Source organism: Squalius cephalus, assembly GCF_949319135.1.
Source record: "Squalius cephalus genome assembly, chromosome: 3".
Classification (NCBI taxonomy): domain Eukaryota; kingdom Metazoa; phylum Chordata; class Actinopteri; order Cypriniformes; family Leuciscidae; genus Squalius; species Squalius cephalus.
The window spans coordinates 17881504-17906955 of record NC_137124.1 but is presented as its reverse complement, the minus strand read 5'-3'; the positions used below and the strand labels follow the sequence as shown (position 1 = coordinate 17906955).

The following is a 25452-nucleotide window of genomic DNA, read 5'->3' as shown; positions in this document are numbered from 1 at the left end:
ATCTCAAATATGAGACCAATTCCAATTCTGCTGTAAAGCAGCTATAAAAATACACTAGTGTCTCAGCTATGTTGTCAGTCAACATTGCTTGGAAAGAACCAGAAATAGGGTATTTGGTCAAACAGCCTACGTCTGTTTCCATTGCTGCCTGATGAACAAACAACTTTTTTTAGTGTGTTCAGTCTTGTTGCCCATTTCTGTCAAAGCTGCCTAACAGTGCTGCCCCACACCATCACTTCAGTTTGTCTCTTAAAAAAACAGCGCAAAAAAGCGCAGGCCTAGAGATTTTATTTTCCTAAATAATGCCAGATCACCCACAAGTGTTTTACTCCTTTCACAAATTTTCTTTTCTATTACCAGTCATTAATATTTGACACATAATTAATGAACTCATTCTTTTGCATATTAAGCTCTCTTTATTCATTAAAGGCACTAAACTGGTAGTGCCTATCATAAAAATGCAAATTAAGAGTCTTGTCAGAGAGGTCTATAGCTGAATGCCGTGCAATCTGCTTTCTGCAGTGTCATAGTCATACCAATAATTCCTCCAGTTCTTACAGATAACAGTTAACTGTACTTCATTAGAGCCTATACACACAGCATTTTGAGGGAATTAATGGCTCTGGGATGGAACACACAGTTACACACAAGTTTTTTTTTTTTTGTATTATTTTGCATTACTCAAATTGTGACTTTTGGAGCGTGGATTATCAAGTCTGATTTTACTTAGACTTCTGTTGTGTAGCAATAGCTCTGATCCATAACTGCATGATGCATGAACCTGCAGTAGCGGAGGTAAATTTGTTAAACCACCAGCTGCTGGTGCAAAAACATCCACTTATGCAGAAGCAAAACTGCTGATCTAAAAATGAAACAGGCACAACCATAAAAGACCATTAAGAGGAACTGTACCAAAGAAAATGCCAATTTACCTATTTGTAAGGAATTCAAAACAACAGAATCTGTATATGTATCTTTAACCGACCAGAAATCAAATATGTGAAACAAGTGTTTTATATAGAGAACATTATACATTTATATGAAGTTTCTCATACTACCTCTAGATAAGAAAATAGTGATTTCATTTCCCACACTAAAGACCAACACTGAAGAAAATGATACAGACATCAGTTCGGCTGTGTTGTGGAAAACACCACCATGTGAGGAATCATAAAATCACGACAGGAGAGTGAAATACTTCTGTGCAAACTCCTCTTTCCTCTAAGCTTAAGCCAAAGATGTAAATGAACCTCTTTACCATAATAATCAAAACAAAAAATAATAATAACTTCAGCCCCAATAAAGACTTTTTTTTTTTTAATGATTGTTCAAAACAGAAATGGAAGTGAGAAGTAGTGAACGTTTAAGAGCATATTTCCTTGCTTGAATCAATGTCCCAAATATTTTTACTTTATTCATGCCTTGTTGTTCTTGTGTACCCATAGATCAGTCTAGAACAGTAGTTATCAGGCATCTGGACACCAAATGAGGTGTGGTGCTAATATTTTTTCTGTAATCATAAACGTGAGTCATACCACCAGTGGAAATGGAAGTAGGATATACTGTAAGAAGAACAGAAAAAAAGGAGACGCGTTTGATTTTATACAGTTTATTTTCCAATCTAAAAATATGAAGACAAAATATAATAAATCACAATTAATCACAAATCAGAATGTCTTAAAGTTCATGGCATTAACTACATGGTCATGAACTACTGGAAACCCAAGACTCTGGCACAAAGGACTGTGGGTTTTATGCACTTACTGTGACAGGTGTTGCTGTTGTATTAGATAATAGGTGGTGTGATCATATATTGTTGTCCCTCTGCTACTCTGAGGCTGCTGTTTCAGTGTAGCTGGTGTGCACTTACAAAAAGACATTCCTAGAAATGCTGAAAAGTGTCCTTGCAAACGTCAAGATCCTCATTTTATTAGCTGGAACAGATTATTACAAAGACACTAGTGTCTAGTGTAAAATGTATTATGCTATGGCAATATGACACAATTTAGAGAACCTCTAGACTGTGCAATTGATGTCAGAATGAAATGCTGTGAGAAACATTATACTCCAAACCTCACAATTTAAAAACACAAAACAAATAACCCTCTTAAGCCAGACTGGAGTACCAGAAGTCCAGTTATGTCAAAAACATAACAAATTTTTCACCATTGTAATACATAGTATTACTCCAAAACTAACCATACCGTCTTGCATAATACAAATTACAATAGAGTTTCCTAGTGTAAAATATTTCATTTGCAATTTTAATGTGACACTCATTTCTTTACATCATTGCAGTTTTGTTTTATTTATTCTTTTGATAATTATTTACAAAGAAATTCGGAAGAATTCATCAGCAGAAAAGAAGCATAAATATGTGTACTTCTCTTTTGTATGTTACAGTTAAGAAACCATATTTTACAAAATACTCTATGTACAGGACAAGCCCCTTTTGAAATACCCTCAAATAGTTCGTCACAGAAATGATTTCATATACTTTTCAAATAGCGAGAATGAAAAGCTGCGCATATTTGCTTGATCTGGCATGAGACTGCCAACAATACTGTTATCACGCTGCATTTAAAGGGATCGTTCAACCAAAAATTACAATTCTGTCATCATTTTATTCAAACCCCATGTGAAGTATTCAATACAATAATTGAATTGTCGGTGTTGTTTTAGACCCCATTCACTTTCATTGCAGGGACAAAAATAGTCTTCAAATATATATATATATTTTTTGTTTAACAGAAGATTTGAAACGACTTGAGGGTGAGTAAACAATGACAGAATTGTCATTTTTGGGTGAACTATCCCTTTAACTGAATGAGAACTTTTTTGACACTGCTGGGGAAAGCCCATGTTTTCATAAAGCAGTGTTTCACTCCATATTGAAATACAGTGCAAAGAGCACTGGAAGAGCAACCTTTGAGAAAAGGATGGGGCATCTTATAATATAAGCACGTTTTATTGGCCGCCAAAAGCCATTTCAGGGGGCTCAGCAGTGCATCATTTCAGCAGTGCGATACATTCTCACTTAAGCTAGCCACGGAAAAATGCTTTATGACCTTAAGGCCTGTTCACACCAAAGACCATAACTTGGAAGTTTAAATAATTGTTCTAATTATTTGAGAATAGGGAAGTCCACACCACAACTATAACGATAACGACACAGAAGAGCAATATCGTTAGAATTACTCTTGGAGCGTTGTTTTCTTGCGTGCACATTTATAAAAACAGTATGTTATCTTCCATTGGTGTGGACAATATATTTGTCGCTACAGTTATCGTTCTTGGTGTGAACGCGCCTTTCCAGAATGATGGACCCACGACCTCGTTCTGGTGCTGTGTGTAGTGATTTTCAAACCTAGGAAGCTTTCAATCAGTCCCTATGAGTTTTGCTCAAGGTATTCATCAATCATGGTGAGATTGTTCAGCCAGTCTTCGTTGTTTCCCACCAGAGTGTCAATGAAGTCCACCTCCGCACCGCCACCTCCCCCGGGTCCTTGCAGCCCTCCAGTTATTGCCCCATTGCTCTGATGCTGTGACGTGTAGTCATAGGAGGGCAGCTTATGTCCGGGGTTGTAGCCCTGTGGTGAACAGTGTTTCCCTGCGGAAGCAGTCTGGTAGCTAGGTGGAGCCATGCCATGAGCTGGGTGCATCATGGATGGACCTCCTGGTTTCATAACAGCTAGAGCGGAAAGTGGACCTCGCATTCTGAGGCTCTGTTGGGGCATGGAGGAGAGAGGCTGGGCGGTGGGAATCTTCTGGTCCGGTCTGCCAACCAAACCAGGGGGTATCTGATTAGGAGGTGGACGGGAACCAGGGAAGTTGGCTGGCATACCGGTCATTCTCTGTGGAAACTGAGGACCCCCGCATCCAGGTGGGGCTCCTCCAGCGGGGAAGGGATGTTGGTGGTTCGCAGGGTCCATATGCGGTTGCACCCCTTGCTGGTGCTGCCAGAGCTGGGACTGTGACGTGGGCTGCTGCTGGGAAGGGAACATCATACGTGACGGAAGAGCTCCGGCTTGGTGCAGCGCCTGCCGCAGGTGGTGGGTCGGCACGGGAACACCGGTTAGGTTGGGACACGGCATTCCTGGTCGCGTCACACCGTGAGCCGGGTGTAGCGGTTGACGCGGAGGGCCGCCCATTCCCATCATGCTCTGGCCCGGCTGCATCGCCATTCCGAAGTCTTGCGATGGGTGGCAGAGTGTTTGTTTAGAACCTTTGCTGCACATGTATCCTCCAACCGACGGGCCCATCTGAGAGACCGAGCTGGAGGAAAGACCCATTCGGTTTGTGGGTAAAGGGCCGCTATGGGAGAGCATTGTGGAATTCGACTGTTGAGAAGCTCCCATAGGATAACCACCACACTCTGGAGGAAGAGGTCGACCTGGACCTGCAAGACAGAAAGCAAAAATAAAGTGACTTTGAGCACGCCTTTGGGTATTCTATACTGTTCAAAAGTTTGTGGTGGGTAAGAGTTTTTAAAGTCTCTTATGCTCGCCAAGGCTGCATTTATTTGTTAAAAAAAGCTAAATATTATTACAATTTAAAATAACTGTTTTCTATTTTAATATATTTTAAAATATCATTTATTCTTGTGATGGTAAAACTGAAATTTTTTAGCAGCCATTACTCACTTACAGTGTCACATGATCATTCTAATATGCTGATTTGCTGCTCAAAAAACCCAATTTCTTATTCATTCTTATAACATTGCTAAAAAAAAACAGTTGTGCTGCTTAATATTTTTGTGGAAACCATGATACATTGTTTTCAGGATTTTTAATAAATTGAAAGTTCATAGAAATATTTTGTAACAATGTAAAAAACATTACTGTCACTTTTAATCATTTTAATGCATCGTTTCTCAATAAAAATATAATTTAATAAATATAAAAAAACCGCATAACGTTTTGCATAAAACGGGCTTCTGTATTTAAAAAAAGATATAAACAGCATGTTATTTATTTCTAGAATCAATTAGTTAATTTCTAATAATATATATTAAATAAACTGTCTTATAAATAAATTAGTTGATCCTAGACTGTAAACAATTATTTTCATTTTTTGCAATCACAACTTTTTATCTTTTGTCAAATCAACTTAGATAATTAATGTGGTTCAGATAACATAATATTTTGAGTTTCTATCGATTAAACCAATCTCCTTCATTGCATTAACTCAATTGTTTAATTTCAATGAACTCAAAATGTTAAGGCAACCAGGTAACTTACTTTTTTTAGTTAAACCAACAATAATTTTTGCCCCTGGGAGTATGTGATTTTTGAATGAGTGGTTTCCATTGGTTGTAAATTCTATCATAAATTTAGACTCAACTTTTTGTGCAAACTTAATGATAAATTATGATTTCTCTATGAAAATATATGTATGCATTCAAAACTGAATGAGACCCGATGTTTACCGATATTAATGGAAAATTACTTCTTGTAGGTGGTGTGGTGATGTTACTGTACCTTGAAATGGTGCCACCTGATGGCAGTCTGTGATATGCCCTCCATTCATTTGCTCCATTTGCCTTTGCTTTTCCTTGAATAAATAGACAATAATTTATGAACATTTTTAAAGCAAATAAATTCTACCTCTGAAGTAGTGCAAATGAAAAGGTATTCAGAAACCAAAAATGCACTCTAAGAGAATGATACATTTAACAAGGAGTTTGAACACTGACTTGTTGAAGCTGTTTGTTTATTAGCTGATTCTTAAGCATCATGTTGTAGCTGCTGCTCTGGGGCTGCCGTGGCACTGCTGACGGGGCGTCCTGAAGATGAGGCACCATTCCTGCACCTTGATCCTAAGACAGACAGATAAAGAAAGATCACTATTAAACCTGCATTCAATTTCAAACCTTTCAAATGAAAACGTGTCAAAACAATGGCCATCATATCCACATAGACATGATCTCACCTTCACTTGACCCACACAAACAACTGTAACTAACTACACATAATCTCACCGTGATCAAAGACATGAAGCCATTCAGCGTAACTCAACACCACTAAAAAGGTCATCTCAACCAAGCCCACATGTTCTAACAGGGCTTCTTTCCTTAGCAAAGTTGTAAACATCTGTAAATAACCACAGAGAATTCAGACCAGACCCTGCCTTCCCAGAGCCATGGACGTTTGTTTTTGTTGGCTTTGTCTAAATGCACCCCTCCGCCCGAACAGTTCAGCTAGGCATTCCCATATTCCTATTCCCACAGAAGAAATGCTCCCCACCCTCTTCCCTCCCTACTCCCATCCGAATCCTGAAAACACCTCGCACTCATGCGTAACCGGAGTAGAGCATTAATCATAGACTATTATGAAGACGTTGAGAGATAACTACAAACTGTCCATGGCAGAACAAAATGATCTGCTTCACGTCATAAAGACACAAACATAAACACAAAATGAAATTACTGGGTTTATTATGTTGTGTGAATCAAATTAAATCTTAAACTACATATGCTTAGCATCACACATAGCTAATATCAAGCTGGAGAACAAGCAGAGGTAATCTGAGGCACCAACAGACACGCCTAGCATGAATCTGGTGTAATCATCTTTGCTTGTAGCAGGCAGAGTGATGAAACGGCTTCCCAAGGGGAATATCGTGGTGCTTTGCAGTGGAAATGAATGGCTTGTCTGCAGCACTAGTGCTGGTAATGGATATTGATCCAGCACTTGGGTATGTGCAGCAGGAATGAAAAGCTGGTTTAGATGCTTTTGTAGGTTGGGCTGTGCCTCTGAATTGTCCATGCATGATTCTGTTTACCATTAAGAGCTAAAACGTCTGATGATTATTAAGAACACTCGCATCTGTTACTTCTTAAAGTGACAGTTCATTCTTATCATTTACTCAGCTTTGTTCACCATTCACTCAAGTTCATATATGGGTTTGGAACAATAAAAGGTGAGTAAATGATGCCAGAATGTTCTTTCTGGACGAGCTGTTCCTTAAAATCTTATGAGTAATGGTTAAACATTATTTAAACAATTTATGTTTCATCAGCCGCTCAAATACCTGCAAAAAACAAGGAAAGAAAACAGTAAGTTGATTACTATGATAATCAGCGACTCTTTCACAAATGGATTTTTCACTAAGCGAACGCTAGATGGCGCATGCGCACTCTCACAGTCCTAAACAAAAACAGCTCGGTGCGTTTAACCGCTTCATCCTCCTCAAGAGTTTACGCTGAGCTTCTCTGTCGCCTGTCTTTATCGATCCCCTTATTGAAAAAACAAACCAGTCTGCTCTCTATCCAATCAGCCTAGTGTATTGATAAATATAAATTATTAGTGTGCTCATTAGAAGTAGTGACGACACGTTTTAGTCTGTCAGGACGCAGCTTGCGCTTTATCCGGCAGAGCTCGCCAAGTTAAACAGCGTTTCCGATGGTGCCCTCGATAAGTCTTTCTTTCTTTTTTTCTTCTGTCCTAAGCTACACCCCAACACCTCACAAGCTTTCCAGAGCATCCAGCCACACACACACGTTTCAAAGCAGTCCGTCAAGCCGCTTCCCCTTTCCGTTCCGCGCGCTCACTCAGCTTTTCATGCATCTCGCATTTAAGCGTGCATTTAATAGATTAGATATCACAGCAGCAGAGGTTATCAAAGCAATCCGCTGCCTTTGTTGTCGAACAGAATGCAACCGTTCCTGTGCGTACAAGACGGTAACAAAGAAAGAAAGATATGTTTAACCCTGTCAAATCCATCGGGGTGGAAAGAAAGATGTAAATTTGGACTCTCTCTCTCTCTCTCTCTCTCTCTCTCTCTCTCTCTCTCTCTCTCTCTCTCTCTTAGCAGTATTGTAGCCAATTTGCATTGCAAAATAAGTACAATAGCAATAGAGTTTAGTAGTATTGATAAATAAAATTAAGCAAAAGTATCAAATAAAACAGAAGAATATAATTAGAAATGCTAAATATAATTTAGACTGTGCAAAGGGCATTAATTACAAGGTATTTTAAAGGATACCAATGAAAAACAGCACTAAATATGTCCTAAACCACATAAAAGAGACATAATTGCCCATATCAAACTAACAAGAGAAATAAAAACCAATTATGCATTTGCGTGCGGCAGAGCATGAAAGGGTGTTCTATCACTTAACCCAGAGCATGCATGTTTGACCTTGTTTTTGTCTTCTAAACAAGGGTTATTATAGTTTAAACTGAACTATTTTTAAATATATAATAAATATAATATATAGGTGTTCCAATTTCATACCTGCTCCAAAACCTCACATAAAGTGAACTATGGTTGGTTGCTTTACTTACATTTAATCATTTAGCAGACTTTTATCCAAAGTGACTTACAAATTAGGAGAGCCAATCAATCAAACCAACATAGGGCAACAATATAAGTGCTGTCACTAGTCCCAGTTTGTCTAGCCCCGGTTTTTTGTTTTATTTATTTTTTTTAAATAGGCTAGATATATAGAATATAGCCTAAGTGTTAGTGGGTTAAGTGTTGACGATAAAGATGTGTCTTCAGCCGTTTCTTGAAAATAGCTAAAGACTCAACAGCTTGGGTTGAGATAAGCATGTCATTCTTGAACAGTACAAGGTAAAGGCTTGTGAAAGTGATTTTGTGGGATGGCACCACATGGCGCCGTTCACTTTGCAGAACACAAGCTTCTGGAGGTCTTCACATAAGTCTGAAGTAGTGAGTTTAGGTACAGGGGTGCAGAGCCAGTGGTTGTTCTGCAGGCAAATATCAGTGCCTTGAATTTGATCTTCCTAATGTTGTATAAACGGGCAAATCTGCAGGACCGGGCAGTTCTGTGAAGTTTAACTGATCAATAATCACAACTCCAAGGTTCCTGGCTGTCCTGGACGGAGTTATGGTTTACAAACCTAACTCAGTGGAGAAGTTGTGATGTAGTGTTGGGTTGAAACAATTTACCATTGATACTCATTCATATACTGTTCCACCAATCTTGGACTTTTGGTTACATCCTAAGATTGAGATCCCATATTAAAGACCAAGTAAGGTTTTATTTGCCAAAAAACAAGTTAAAAGTCAAATATATCTATATTTAGGTCCATTTTTCAGGCTTTAGCTAATTGTCATGGGAAAATGACTGAGAAGCAGCAGTGCAGGACTACAGGAAGGGAAGGAGAGAGAGAGAGAGAGAGAGAGAGAGAGAGAGAGAGAGAGGTTGTTGCTGAATGTCAGTGAAGTCGCTTTGTCATGCAACTCCAAGTGACCTTGCTAAGAGTAGAGAGGGGGAGGGACAGGGAAAAAGGGAAAGCTTATGACTGCAAGAGTTAGGAAAGAATGAGACAAGGATGAATGGAGTGGGCAGAAAGCAAGGAAGGAGACGACATAAGAGGAGAGAAAGGGACTGACTCAGGCACACAACTTTTGCAAAGCAGGTAGAATTAGAAAGTGGAGTGGATAATGGAAGAGGGAGCGAGATAGAGAGAGAGAGTGCATGCGAGGAAAGCGTGCGAAAGAAAGTGGGACAGAGTTGTGTAGAGCGCTCCGCTGTGCCGTTCTGGCAGAAGTCCAGTCGTCCAGAGAGCAGGCAGACACTAAGTACTGCTTTTATCTCCACGGTAACCAAGTTTGTTTACGTCTATTGCCTTGATGGTGGGGTTAAAGCGCTATGAAATGATGACCGACACAATGTACCACCATTTTTTTTTTTTTTTTTTTTACAAATTCATGCTGAATATAAGCATCTGCATTGAACTGATAAGCTCTGATAATATTTAATATGCAAGTTATGCGTGCCCTGATTTATGCGTGTGCACACACAGCGAGATGTACATGTACATGTGTGTGTGATAGTGGGAGCGGCTCACATCATTGGGCATGAGAGGAGGATGTTAATGAATGTGACGCCTGACCTACTTCCACAACAACACATATCAGCTCTCTCTTTCTGTCTCTCCCTCTCTATTTGTGTGGCTCGGAGACAAGAGCCAGCCTTCATGCCAGCCTGGTTAACCACATTGTGCCATGCCTACCATATACACCCCATCACAAAAAATCCTTGGGGCGCTGAGGATATCCACATGTTTTGTTCAGACATGTAAATTTTAGGTAAAAAAAAAAAAAAAAATCCTGTTACTGAGGGGGGAAAGCGAATAAAGATTGTAGGTGTGTGGGTGGATGGATGTGAAGGAGAGAACAAGCTCCAGTCTTGCTGCTTTGAAGCCTGCTAACTATCCTGGGACCCTTTGAAACACCGCCTCAAATTCCCGAACTGTTCCTGGCACGCACTTCTGCACGCACACACACACACACACACACACACACACACACACACACACACACACACACACGCGCGCGCGCGCACACACACACACACGCGCGCGCGCACACACACACACACACACACACTCACTCACCCATCCCCCTACCAGTGCCAGACACTGGAAAGAGTAAGATGTGCACACACACACACACACACACACACACACACACACTTGTGTGATAAAGCATGCACACATACTGCATTCGCACAAAACATATTTACACAATAAAAATGTTCTCACACGTACAGTGCACACATTCACACACACCTGGGCTTGGAGGGAAAGAGCCTCTGCCAGGCTAGTGTTAACTTGGCAGAATGCTTAATTTATTCAGCATTCATTCCTGCCGCAGCTGGGCTCGGTGTCCTCAACCTTGCAGAACGCAGAACCACAGAACCGCATGGGGCTACGTCAAAACCTTCCCATCCGATATCGTCTGCACAGCTCTCCACACCTTTGGCCCTGGCGGACCGTCGTAATTATTACTTAGTAAATTCTTGAATTGCTTTACTTTACCTTGGCTGTCTTCAAAGATCCATCTCAGCAGTTCTATAACAATGCGGCTCTCTTTCTCTGTGCTGGGTGAAGAGGCTTATTTATTTGCGTTTGTCCAAGCTAGGCCCCTCTGAAATACCCTGGAACCATATTCTCCACCATCTGTGTACACCCCCACCCAACCCCACTTCTGTCCACCCTCCTCCCTCCATTCCACCTCAGGGCAAGGTCACTCGGGACGGGCTCTGCTTAGCCGATACACTACAACACAAAGACAACGCGGTCGGCCTTCAACTGCATCTGACTGTTTTATTAAGCCATTTTACTGTTATTGTGTCTTACACTGTTAGCATGAATACCTTCCACACTGTTTAAATCTCTTACTGAACGCTGAATAATAATGTTAACTGAATAGACAGTTATTCTTATTATTGACATCAATCATAATCAAATCATTTTTAGATTGTTATATTGGTTGGCCAACTTGGCTCAATGGATAATGCATATTTTCAAATGTCTTATCTATATTAATTCATTTATTTAAGATTCAATTTTAAACATTTTTAAATACTACACTAAGTTCGTTCATTTAATGACAAATATTTCAATATAATTTAAATGAATATATAAAACAAATGATAGAGGTTAGTACAATTTCATTCAACATTACAAAAATACAGACAAGTAAAATAAATTGCTTATTTAACTACTTATATATATATTTGCATATTATTATACTATAACTAATCATATATGTTGTGTGAAATTCTATTTAAATATTTTTTAATTAAAGTAATGAATTATTAAATTTAGATACGTTATTGCATTTAAAACATATTTAAATAGAAGTATAAGTAAATTAATTATTATTAATATATTTTTTAAAGATAATAGAGGTTAGTACAATGTAATGAAAAATGTACAGTATAGCCTATATATATAAATAGCAAAACAAAGAAATAAAAAAAGCATCTGCATTACACCAGAAAGCAGGCCACCCACCTCTCTAGTTATCGGTAAGTGAGTTGAAAATGTAACAATGGTTGACTACTTGTTCACATGATGCATTTACAAAGTGTCTTCCACTTTCTCTGCTCCATGAAAAACACAGGCTCCCGTAACTGTCTGCTCGCTGCCCTGATGTCTTACAGTCCCTGATGGAGGACAGACCTCTGGCATTTCTTCTTTTTTGATCTGCTCACATGTTCTGCCTTTGCGTTTCTCATCTACTGGGCAAACACAGTGTCTGTTTGACTACAGAGACAGTAGGGCTTTGTTTCCGATGTGAACTGTTTATAGGGGGAGAGAAAGTTTGATTCCCATGTAGTTCTCCTGAGATCCCGATACCTTGCAGGTGTATACGTATGAGTGCGGTGCAGAATACCAAGCACACACAGGTCTGCCGGCTCATATCTAATAATGAGGGAGAGATTATTGGAAACAAAGAAATGAGCTGTGTGTGTTGCTACAATGTGCCATTATCCCTCACCTATTTGAAGACATTTTCTTTAATTAAAACACACACACTATCATAGTTTAGACTTTTCATTGACTTCTATTGTTTTAAACTGAGCTAATTATCTTTTCAGTGCCCTACCACTAAAAATAACTCTCACAAAAACCTTTCTGATTTTCAGATTTTCTTTAATGATCACTATCGCTTTACAATAAGGTCCCATTAGTGAACATTATCTGATGCATCAACTATTATTAAGTAACAATGAGCAATACATTTGCTACAATAATTGTTATTCTTTATTATTAGTTTGTTGTTCATTGTTAGTTCATTCTATCTCAATTAAATACTAATAAATGTTGAAATTAACATTAACTAAGATTAATAAATGCTTTAGAAGGTTGTTTGTAACTAATGTTAACAAACGAAACCTTGTTTGTAAAATGTTACCCAAAATCAAAAAATGTATATTCTATCATCATTTACACACCCTCACCCTCTTTCTTCTGTGGAACATAAAATAAGATATTCTGTGAAATATATTTTTTGTCCATACACTCTAAGGAAAAAAAGCGTGTAAAAATTGTACATTTTTGGGTACAACAGCTTATCCCACTAAAGGTAGCCTACACATTTTGCCCATCTTTTCTGAGAATCTACAATGAAACTCAATGGTAACCAAAACTGCTACAGCATTGTTCAAAATATCTTCTTTTGTGCTTTGCAGGAACGAGAGATTTTTGGGTGAGCTAACCCTTTAACGCTTTATTTTGTATATTTCTTTAGCTGTTAAAGGAGAACTCCGGTCAATTTTAACATTGAGCTCATTTTTTTGTAAATTTGGAGTGCTGTCAATACAGAGAACAACGACAAAAATCGGTGTTGCCTACACCGTGTTATCCTCTTTTTAAAATTTGCACCCTGTTGACTTCAATGGGGCAATATTTAAACCTGCTTTTAGCCTCTTAACATCCTTGATGTGTCATTACAAGTGCACAGGTCATGTGAGTGATTCCTTCAGAGTGAACGCGTGAATCTGACTGCAGTAGATGTGAAAGATATGAATAAAAATGATGTTATTTAGCCAGCGCTCATACCTGTATTTACATCCTGTTTTCAGTTGAAGTCCAAAGTAGTCGATTGTCGAGTTCACGCGCGTGATCATAGGTAACTAAACCTATGCGCGTGAACTCGACAATCGACTACTTTGGACTTCAACCGAAAACAGGATGTAAATACAGGTATTTGCGCTGGCTTAAATAACATCATTTTTATCCATTTCTTTCACATCTACTGCAGTCAGATTCACTCGTGTTCACACCGATTTTTGTCGTTGTTCTCTGTATTGACAGCACTCCAAATTTACAAAAAAATGAGCTCAATGTTAAAATTGACCGGAGTTCTCCTTTAACTCATATGAACTGCTGGCTAGACTGCAAAAAGCAAGTAAGAAATGAATTGGGAACAGTTGTTAATTCGCTCTGTAAAACAGATATGTGAGGATGCAATCTCCCTATGAGCCTTCCCAACATCAAAAAACACACAATGTTAAGCAACAAAACTTTCCAGCAGGTTCAGTCCGTATCCTCTGGGATACACATGATAATGCTAAATATCCGCATTTTAGTTTAAAAAGCACTGAAGCACAAAAACATGTTTTAAACAAGCACTTCTTCAGCAGCACATCAAACAGCGTATGGGCATTTATTAGTGAACTTAGCTGAGTTTTTAATAATTCATCCCCAGTTTAGAGGCCGAAAGAGAGTTGTTTGCAATATCACAGTGGTCTGAGAGATCTCAGCGAACATGCTGCTTCTCCTCTGGCTTTCACTTTGCAAGAACAGTCAACAGCACACCAGAACTTCCTTCCTGTAGACCACAAGTGTGTGTGTGTGTGCAAAGAGGGATGAATATCAGGCAGTGCTATTTCTCTCTGAGCACCAGAATAACACCTTCCCTAGAGGTTATTCACGCAGACACACACACTTCCTTCATACCCCGGTCATTATGAGACTCTTTTATAATTTAACTCTCTCTCTCACTCAATCCCTATTCAATCTGCTCCATTCCGCTGTTATGCTAGCACACACATACACACACACACACACAGTCTGAGAGGGATCGTGGGGGGATTACTGCTGTCAGGATAGATCAGCTGCTTAGACCACTCAACCTTGTCTAAATCAGAGTGGTAGAAGCTACATGAAACAGGCAATCCCTTACAAACACTTTATAAACACCTCAGACACTCTTTCTAAACCTGTAATCGTGGCTTATTAGCCTCTAAGACACTCCACAAAGCTACCATGACAGGTTGTCGCCCTAAAATAACACTCATTCTGTAGGGCTTTATCTTCCTATAAGCACACAAATGTTTTTGTAATGTACTTAAGCTTTGGTTTCCATTTCAGAACAGAACGGTGAAACACGCATGCAAGAAATTCTGTAATAGAAAGTAACAATTTAAATCTTTGATTTGATTTAGCATAAAGCTGAACCATAAACCCTGTATTTTGGCTAAAACCTCATGAAACATGGTACAAACCCTGACAGGGTGGTCAGGACTGTTTACTTTCTTTTCACGAATAAAAAAAAAAAAAACGAAATTCACAAAGGCTGCATTTATCTTAGATAAAAAAAAAATGATTACTTAAAATAACTGTTTTCACTTTGAATATATTTTAAAGTGTATTTTATTCCTGTAATGGTAAAGTTGAATTTTCAACATCATTACTCCAGTCTTCAGTGTCACATGATCCTTCAGATCCTTCTAATATTCTGATTTGGTGCTTAACTAACATTTCTGAAAATGTTCTGCAATGTTCTGCAAATTTGTTTGTGGAAATCATGATACTTTTATTTTTATTCAGAATTCAGGATAAAAATAAACATTTTTTAACATTATAAATGTCTTTACTGTCACTTTTGAAAGTCAATTTAATTAATCAAAATGAATCCTATATACAAAATTTCTTTATAACAATGTTAAAAAAAAATCTTACTGACCCGAAACTTTTGCATGGTGTATGACAATAATAAACACATTATTACTTTGAAGAACCTTTCAAATATACAATTACAGTTTATCATTACATGGAAACTGACACTAGCATGCTAAGATTGATCAATCAGAATCAAGTATTTTAAAGAGATGTGTAATCATAATAATAATAATAATAATAATATGTGAGGTGTGTGTGTTTCATGACGCTTGCAGCCGGTTCAAGGTATTCGGTCATCCTTATTGGAGAGAGACCTTGGGATCCACCGATTCTTGGCTTTCCTTGTGCAAGCTTAGCAATTTAAATCCACTGATAACATGTGCAAAAAACAGACACACAACACACAACATGTCCTTGAGCACTTTCTTTCTGTATATAAAACGTGTTTTTATGTGGCTGCTCTTTCTACTCCCTTTTCCTCTTATGACAACCAGAGCTTCAGTTTGATCAGGAAGGGGAGGAGTCACCCGAAAAATGTGGAGATCCTTCAAGGGGCCATTCACACAGAATGAGCTTTTGCTTTGAAAACGAGGGTATTGGAATGGGGATAAAACGCAAATGCATTTTTTAACTTCTTTTAACTTGTGCGCCGCATTTTTAAAATGCAGTGTCATGTTTGAGACACTGCAAAAGATGTGAGACGTGAAAGGTCAAACACGTCCATCTAGCGTGTGTGAAATCAATGGAAAAGTAGCACGGTGGAATGGTAAAATGCACTCTGTGTGAACCGACCCTAAATCCACTAAACAATCAAAACATATAATATAACATAACTATAATATCAATCCGATATCAATATCAATAGCGATACCTTAACTGATACATTTACATCTTTGTGATTTCTGAGGATAAAACGGGTACTAAGTTGTTTAACAATAAAACAAAAACTTTAACATTAAATATCAATCCTTTAACAAATTCTATAGTGTAGAGTTGCTATTGTAAATGCTGCAAAAACCTAATAACCTAAGAAAAAAATAATATTTAGCTTGGTTTTTATTGATGTATATGAAATAAAATTAAGTATTTCTTGCCAAGTTCATTTTTTCACTTTAAAGCTTATACTATACATTAATGTTCTTACTTAATAAATAGTAAGTTGTGTTAAAAACATTTTAAATGCAGAATCAACCTCAGATGTACAGATGTTTCAAGATCGATCTGCCCACGTCTCTTCAAGTCATTCTCAATCTCTTATTCTGTCTTAGTTTCTTGAGCCTCTTCTCTTGTTTTCACTCTCTTTTACCCTCCGTTGTTCCTTTAATAAAGCATCCTAATCCTGGATGAATGAATTAGGTTAATGCTGGGGAACAGGTCACATAAACAATATTCTCTCTCTCTCTCTCTCTCTCTCTCCATCTCACTCTCATGCTCAGTAAGCATGGACTGTTCTTTTAAGCACTGCACACCCGGTTTCATTTGGTAAATTGATTGGGAGATTTGTGCGCTGAGTGGAAGATAAAGCCCCATGGGATGAGTGGAGGAGCCGCCACTATTAAAACTGACAGATGTCAAACACGCAAACACCAATCACACGCTAAGGGGCCACAGTGGCATAGCATTACGTTTATTTATTGCTTTTTAAAGAAGGAAACTTGAACGACGCTTCTTTATTCAACCTCTTGCTCCGTCATTAGCTACTTGTATTAAGAGCCGAAACACAGCCAAGTATCTCATGTGCAATTTAAAAGGCATTATACAGAGTACTTGACTCATGTACAACAATTTAATGATTCAAGGGAAACTCTCGATGAGCAATTCTTAAAGTTATGCGAACAAGTCATGCTGGAAAAAATAAATGAGGCAGAATTCGAATTTTTTTAAACAAATCGGTGTCAACATGTTATTGGTGGATCTGTTTAATTATGCATGCCACATTCTCGCCCATATGTTCCTCTGCAAGAGTGCGACAGAGGAGGCAGGAATGAAGAACGTGTGTGATGATCCCCTGTTGGGAGGGAATAAAAAGGGATAGAATGTAGGAGATGGATTCACTTTCGGAACATTTGCTGGACTGCCAACTTTAATCCGGGTTTTAATCTTGTCTAAATTATTCTGTAAAGTATGTTATTGCAAAATGTTAGTGTTACACTGTAATATTTGACATGTAGATTCATCCACCATTTTCATAAACTACCAGTTTTAGAAAAAAATAGACATACACTACCATTTAAAAGTTTGGAGTCAGTAATTCATTTATTAATTAGTAATTAGCAAGGATGAATTAAATTGATCAAGATTACTTTCGTAATGTTACAAAACGCTATTTCATAGAAATGCTGTTGTTTTTAACTTTCTATATATCAAAGAATACTGAAAATAAAAGTATCATGGTTTCCACAAAAACAACTGAACAACTGTTTTCAATAATCAGAAATGTTTTTTGAGCAGCAAATCCGCATATTAGAATGATTTCTGAAGGATCATGTGACACTGAAGACTGGAGTGATGGCTTATTTAATTTAAATTGAAAAAGTTATTTTAAATTGTAATAATATTTCACAATATTGCTGTTATTACTGTATTTTGATCAAATAAATGCAGCAGAGACTTCTTTCAAAAACATAAAAAAATATGACAGAGTCCAAACTTTTGAATGGTAGTGTATAAACTAACTATTTAAATTATCTATTGCTGGTTGGTGTATCTTTAAGAAAGTCTAAGTATCTACTTTTTTTTTTTTTTTTTTTACCACATACTGTATAATGAATATTTCTTTTACATAGGTCAAGCCGAGAGAGGTTGTTAAGTAACGTCAGTCTGACTACTGATATTCTCTCTCTCTCTCTCTCTCACACACACACACACACACACACACACACACACACACACACACACACACACACCAGTGGTAACACCAGTGTAATACCCATGTCATTATACAAATGTGTCCTCATAAATCATATAAACAAACACACACACGTAACACAGACAGGAACAAACACATATGTGGGCGTAATGTCTACAAGTGGTCGACTTGTTAGCTTAGTTGACCCTAGCCACACCCCTCAGTGTGTTCCTCAGCCAATGGGAGTAAAGGATTGGGTGTGTCTACAGTTTGTGGCATGAATAGAGAAGATTTCACAAAATAAACCAGTGTTATGACAGAACCTTAAGCATGGCACAATCTGAAAGAATTCACTTTGTGCTCAACAATATGCATGTTAGAATAAATTCTAGTTGTGAGGATGTTTGTATATAATGTGGGTGTTGATAGGTTGGATTGTTTGAAAAGATGCAATAAATCAGCTATGCAAATCTTTTAGACGGTGACAGTCTGCTTATGTTAATGACCAGTGGATTAACAATGACCTTTTCAGTTATCTGTGGTTATCTGTGGTAAAAAAAAGATCATTTTAATTTAGATACATTTGTTAATGAATCATCATGATCAAATTGTGAACCACTTTGACTGATTCGTTCAAAAGAATTACTCAAAGCAATGGTTTGTAATGTTCAGACATCACTATGCTAACACGTTTTACTCTACAGAAGACTAATATCTAGCTGATTAAATATTTAGAGCAGAGCGCAGCTACAAAATGCATCTTCACTACAGAAATTTCCATGACATTCCATTGCTTTTTACTCTTTTGCATGGTTGAAAAAACTATTTTAAATTCCCAGCTACTTCCAAAATAGCCTGAAATTGCTTTTTCGATCTAAAAGAAGGATTTACGTTGACATACACAATGCTCCACCATGATATGATGCTCTGATATTAGCCACTCAAACATTTGTTTCGTACTACCACCAGTAAATGTTCTCAATTTTATAGATGCTTTGTGATTGTTGTATTCTACACGCTTATAATAATATATTTATAGCTGGGAGTGCATTACTGGGGCAGATGAGATGGATGGGGAAGGCTGAGAGAAGAGGACGAGAGAAAAAAAGAGAGAGCGAGAGAATCAATTATGTGGAAACAGTGACACACTTCAACTTGACTGATATCTTTAACCTGCTCAAGACAACATGTCCTTATTAAAGCTACAGCACACATTTAAATGCACAAATCAGACTCAGATCTGGTAATGCTCTAACCGCACCGCAACATTTTTCATTCCTGCTTAACATAAAAGTAGAACAAAGGCTCAAACGCTCAACGCTAGTTTTACGCCATCACTCTCTTTTTTTCCCTCTCCCTCCTCGTCATTTTCTCCCTCTTCTGTATTCTCCTGTATTCTCCTTCATCACTCTCTCCACAGGGTGTCTGGAAGAGGGCGAGGAAAAGACAACAACAAATGACTGCATGTCAGACAGAATGAATGGTAGAAGAGAAAGAGAGAGAGAGAGAGAGAGAGAGAGAGAGAGAGAGAGAGAGAGAGAGAGAGAGAGAGAGAGAGAGAGAGAGAGAGAGAGAAACACCCAAACAGGAGCAGGAAGGCGCTGAGAGGAGAAAAGACTGAATCAGCATCCACCACAGCAAGAGCTGCTGTCTAGATCACTGCTTCTCAACTGCTTTGGCTTCAGGCTCAGATTTTATATTCGAACACAGAAGTGGTGACCCAACACAGACCCAGAATTGCGCATAAGTAAACAAAAATGTCCTGAAATCCAACATTAAATGGTATTAAACTTAACTACAAATGGATAATTTGTCGGAATATATTCAGATTAGACTCACAATAGGCTTGTCTTTGTAGTTTTGAGTGTTTGGTTTCTAAATGTCTCTTGAACTTTGATGGCACTCTAAACTTTTGACTTTCATGCTCTCGGCAGACAATAATTCCCTAAACAAAGCACATCCTCACTGAAAGTGAACCCGTACCAGTATTTAACGTTGTCTGGGTCATATTTTCTTTTAGCTTGTGTGGTTTTGTTTATGATTTCTGAGAATGAGGATGAGGATGTCAGTCTATTTAAATATGGACTCATGATCCTTCAACATCCATCTATAATAAAAAAATATTTAAACATGAAAAAAAAAAAAAAGAACAGACATATACTAAAGGTTTTGCTACTCAAAATGTACTTTCAATGGCTCTAAAACGATGTTTCTTTTCTGCAAACGTTGCCACCAGCTGGTAGTTTACAATATCAAAGCTTAACTTTTAATGAACCAAGCAAATCCCAATGGGTCAAATCAAGTTCTGTCCTGTTCCAATTATAGACATATCACATTATCTCTAGTTAAATGCATTTTTGAATGCTGTTTTGTCTTTCAAGATACAAATACACATTTGTACCATCACATACAGAGGCACTGACATGAAACAGAGCTAGCATGGTCACTATTAAAGTTTGACATTACGGAGATATGAACAAATACGTGAACAAACAAAAAGCACCATCTAGACTATATACGTAAATGTACCATATCTGGCAAGCAGATACACTAGAGCTGTCAAACAGCCAGTCATCACTGTCAACATGGCTTCATCACTGTCAACACAAGGCCGCGTTAGACTCAATCTGACATTTATATAACCCGCTTTAACACAAACACAGTGTCTAACCAAATCCAAAAGTCATCACACACGCGGCTGGTCATGTAGCCTAGTTTGTATAAACTGATGCTAAATATACAAAGAAAGCAGTGTAGCAACTTCAGCCCGGAATTATAGACTAAACAGGAATTTACAGTATAACGATACAGAGTAAAACGGTCTTTCCCGTTTGAAGCACTCGACTGCTTTTCTGTGTTCAAAGACTGACTAGAACACAAGTCAATAGCATTTGAGCATGGGATTTGAACAAGCATTTCATTGGTTGGAACTACTGAATGAACACACCCTTCACTGAACCAGTCATTTTTTTAAATGTGAATTTACAGACTCGAATCGGGGCTGAATGAAGCATCTCATTCATGAACGAGGAGATGACTCCTAGTAGGTTTTCAACGCAAATGATACAAAGGATAATAATAATTGTTTTCGGTAGTGAACAATGATTGACTTGCATCAATGAGAAAATGTTTCACTGGCTAAAAGCACTCAAACAGACACTTGTCGTCGCCACCTACTGGCACAATGATGTAACTTGCAAGAAAGGGCACCTAAACTAATATTTTTAGTGAATAGTAAAAAAGGTCATTTTCTGGTCAATTTCGGCTTGTCAATTATGATTTTTATCTCAATTTCAACAATTATGTCAGTTATGCATGTCATAATTATGACTTTTTATCTCAGAATTATGACTTAGTATCTCATAATTTCATCTTTTTATGTCATAATTGATGATCATATGTGGTAGAAACAGGCTACCATACATTACATGCTCTCATTTTGGCTTTTAATCCTAGCACAGACTGACCACCAGATAGTATATGTGTCTATTGTCTTTACATTTAAGACTTAAACGTACAATATGTAATTTTTTTCGCCACTAGGGGTCGCTAACCTCTTACAATAACAAAGGCGTAGTTTGATGACGCAACATTTGCTAAGAACTATGGATCTTGTCTTCAAAGTCAAGCCGACCGATCTAATAATGTTTATGGATGAGTAAATACATTGATGTTTTTATCATGACTGTGATATGAAGCAGGTCGGGATTGCTAAGAGACAGCTATCAGCTCCACACGCGATGCGAGTCCCGAGGATATAAAAGGAATTTCATTGTACCGAACTACACGCACGTGCAGAATTACAACTCACAGGTCAGTTTATTAGACAAATTAAACTTGTGAGGTAACGCAGCGCTGTTTCACTCGGTCTAACATTACACTATCACACTAAACTGCATTTGAATGTGTTGAAATTTATGTTATTCTATGTGTTAGTTTGTCTGTATGAGACTAGCAGTAAGCTATATCAACATTAGAATAACATACAGATCATATTCTAACATTTTATCATTGTTGAACTATATAACATTGATTAGTTTTATGTAAATGTGCTCACCTGTTTAATAAAGTACATGTAGGAGCGGTCGAAGTCTCAGACGTGGAGCTCTCGTTTATATACTGTCTATGGGAGCTCTAGGCATCTCGAAAACACCGCACTGATATTGATTCTCGTTTTAGTTCTCCTTTTTTATCCAAAGTCTGCTTGCCATGGTCCATAATGTTTGAACGAAACAACAACAGCATGCAGATAGACATTACGAACTACACAGTTGTCCACGTCTGTCGCCTTGGTTACTATCAGAGGGCTCTGGTTACTATGGCAGTACGAGCGGAAACCAGGGAGAACGCGGCTATGACGCCATTGACGGCGACAAAACGTAAATAAAGAAACGGTACGTGTCTTCGAATTAAATTACAAATTTCTCCTGGTTTGAAAGTTGTTGGAAACAGTCGGGATAATGTAAGTACACAACTAAAAAAAATATATAACATAGATATAGTGATTTTTGCTATTTTTAAAGCAAAAAAATTACATATTGTACCTTTAATTTACAAAACGCTTAAAAAGTGTGCATATGCTGGCTTTCTTTAAGATAAACGTAATTTGCTTTGACAAACCTTCATACTGTAACTGAACACATCCTAAATGGAAGAAAATTACTAACAAGAACACAGACGCTGTTTTTGCCTCAGTCCTGAATAAATCTGAGCTAGTCCATTGATATTAAACAATCAGAGTTCTTGTGTAGGTGGATTTATTTAGAGTGTGTATATTATTTAGATACTTTTAGAGCGTGTGTGTGTGTGTGTGTGTGTGTGTGTGTGTGTGTGTGTGTGTGTGTGTGTGTGTGTGTGTGTGTGTGTGTGAGTGTGTGTTTGTGTGTGTGCAGAGCAGCTCCCAGAATTCAGTCGCCAAGTCTGTCTCACTCTGTCTGCCTCCTGTCTGTCTCTCCCTTTCCGCCTCCACTTTCTCCCTCCCTCCCTCTTTCTCTCTCTCTCTTCTTCCCTCACCACTAAACTCGCATACTCTCTCTTTCCCAGCGACGCTCACTCACTATGCTTTTTCTGTATGTCTGCCTCATTCTCCTGTCTGGAGTCAGACTCTCTCAGTGTCTCTATGCTGACAATCTCCTCTCTCTCTCTCTCTCTCTCTCTCTCTCTCTCTCTAGCATCCCCCCCCCCCCTCCCTCCACAGTAAGTTGAAAAAATGAGAGAATTAAACATGAGCTGCCTTTGAACAGACAGAGAGTGAGCATTTGGTGCAGATGGATTTAATCGTTGCTGTTCTTGCTAAAACAGCTACATAACACGAACACACACACACACACACACACACACACACACACACACACACACACACACACACACACACACGCACACAAACAAAACAGAATCAGAGAGGATAGGTAAATGTGTTTGACATTGACTGAGTGTACGTCTGTAGATTCTGGCAGCTGGAAATGTGAGTATGAAGAGCAGGAATATGCATTTGTATGTGTGGAAAGCAGGTCTCGGCTGCAAAACCCTTTCGTTCTCTTAATAAAATACTGATGAGGGGTTGGATTGCTGAATGTCCTCTCTATCTCTGTCTCTCTTTTCTGTCTCCTCTGGGCACAAAGCACAGAAGCTGACACAACAAGGCTTCTTTCTTGCACACACTGAATAAAATTAAAGGAGGCATTTAGTCTAAGACCTCCTTGTCAGTTTCATTACAATAAATCAAGATATTATTTGTGTCCTTAATATGAACTCTTCAGTAAGGGCTGGGCTGTAAGACATAACGGTAGTTGATGCATCAGGAGACTAGACTAAAATAAAATACTAAATAAAATAAAATGTGAGCCATAGATCCAAAAATTGAACTTTTAAGAGCCAAATGACTCAGTCAGCTCACATTTTCTTACTTTAGCTTTTAACAAGTCACTACTGAGTACTTTGATGATGAGGCGATGCTTTGGTATAAACTACATGTTTTAAGTTATTAACTATAGCGTGGTTTTCTAGTTGTATTTAGTATAAATTAGCTCCAATTTGATGTTGTCACTCTAGTCATCCTGACTGTGTTTTTGTACCATTTAAATATAACTCGAAAAAAATGTCATTAAGGTGGTAATAATTGTTTATAATAAAACATAATAATTCATTTATACACCAAAACTCTAAAGTGTATGAAACTACCTAGCACAGAAATGTTTCCTGGTTCATTTCGAATCAGAGTAAAAAAACAAAAATACTCATGGTTTAGTGAGGGACAGTGAGAATTTCATTAATCTTTTTGACCAACTTTTTAAAAAGAATTGGTTCAGAAGAGTCATTAGTTCACAAATCGTAGTTTTACATGGACTATTACATCACACCGAATGACACATCAACTTTCTAAAAGTATTTAAATGTAAACTACCTAAGAACAAACACAAACACAAGCATGGCACGACCTCCTATTGATAAAATGTGGGCAAATGTGTTCTTGTGGCAGCAGTGACCTGTTCTCCCTTTGTCTATCTGTCTCGTATTTCTCTCAGACACATTTATGTACAGCTGACCCACTTAGAGCTTTTAAAAATGGTTAAAATCAGTGAACGTGCCCAAGCAGAAGAGAGGCGCAAAACAAGGTTAGACTCTCCACACCCTGCTGGGAAGATCGCTGTGGATGTGTGTGTGTGTGTGTGTGTGTGGTACTGGCATGAAATATTCTCTCCTGTGTATGTAGCCAACCCCCCCACCACTTCAGCCTTGAAGGAAGGACATGAACACACAGACAAACAAGAGAGGGAAGACAGCGATTCATACATACCAACAGGGCTGAGTGGCGAGTAGTGTTGTTATTGTTTACTGAAACTAAAAATATTAAAATTCATTTTCGCTAACTGAAATAAAGTGAACTGAAATTGAAATTGAATAACTTGACTGTTGTAATGGTGGAAGAGAAGCTGTCTATGTTCATGAATACATGCTATAAAGAGTGTACAATCAATACCCAGTCCTAACATAACCCTTAAAAACTGCCCCATGCACTCATCATCTCAATTGTTTCTCACATAACAATGAGATTAAATGGAGAGCAAATGCTTGTTTTTGCAAGGCATTTCATATCAACAATACGTGCATTTAAACACACTTTAAAAGTTTTGGTCAGACTAAAATATCAATTTGTCATACAAACACTAAAATCATACCAGCTGGTTTTTACGAACTAACTAAAGACTAACAGACCTAGATAACACAATTGTACCACTGCTTTGCAGCATGTTTACACGTTAATCAGACCACAACTGACTTCAGTGCTGTGCGCTTGCTCTGAAAGATGTATATTTATTCTTATAAACTTTAATTATGCATTACGCCATGTACTTGCACAGAGAGATAAACACTTTAGCTTAAGTATGCAAAACCCTGCTGTAGTGCCATTATGCATGTAAAAGTACTTATTTG

At 38.0% G+C, this 25452-nt stretch overlaps 1 protein-coding gene across 2 annotated transcripts in view; it reads right to left on the bottom strand.

The window, feature by feature from the left end:
* Positions 1 to 1602: 1602 nt before the first annotated feature.
* Positions 1603 to 25452, bottom strand: part of LOC307155216 (uncharacterized protein) — a 68088-nt gene continuing 44238 nt past the window's right edge. For both annotated transcript variants that reach the window (XM_079865771.1, XM_079865772.1), the window contains exons 3-5: positions 5696 to 5818; positions 5481 to 5553; positions 1603 to 4399 (exon numbers count right to left, since the gene is read on the bottom strand). In XM_079865771.1, coding sequence (XP_079721897.1) covers positions 3390 to 4399; positions 5481 to 5553; positions 5696 to 5818 — 1206 coding nt within the window. In that variant the 3' untranslated portion in view covers positions 1603 to 3389. The remainder of the gene's footprint in view (positions 4400 to 5480; positions 5554 to 5695; positions 5819 to 25452) is intronic.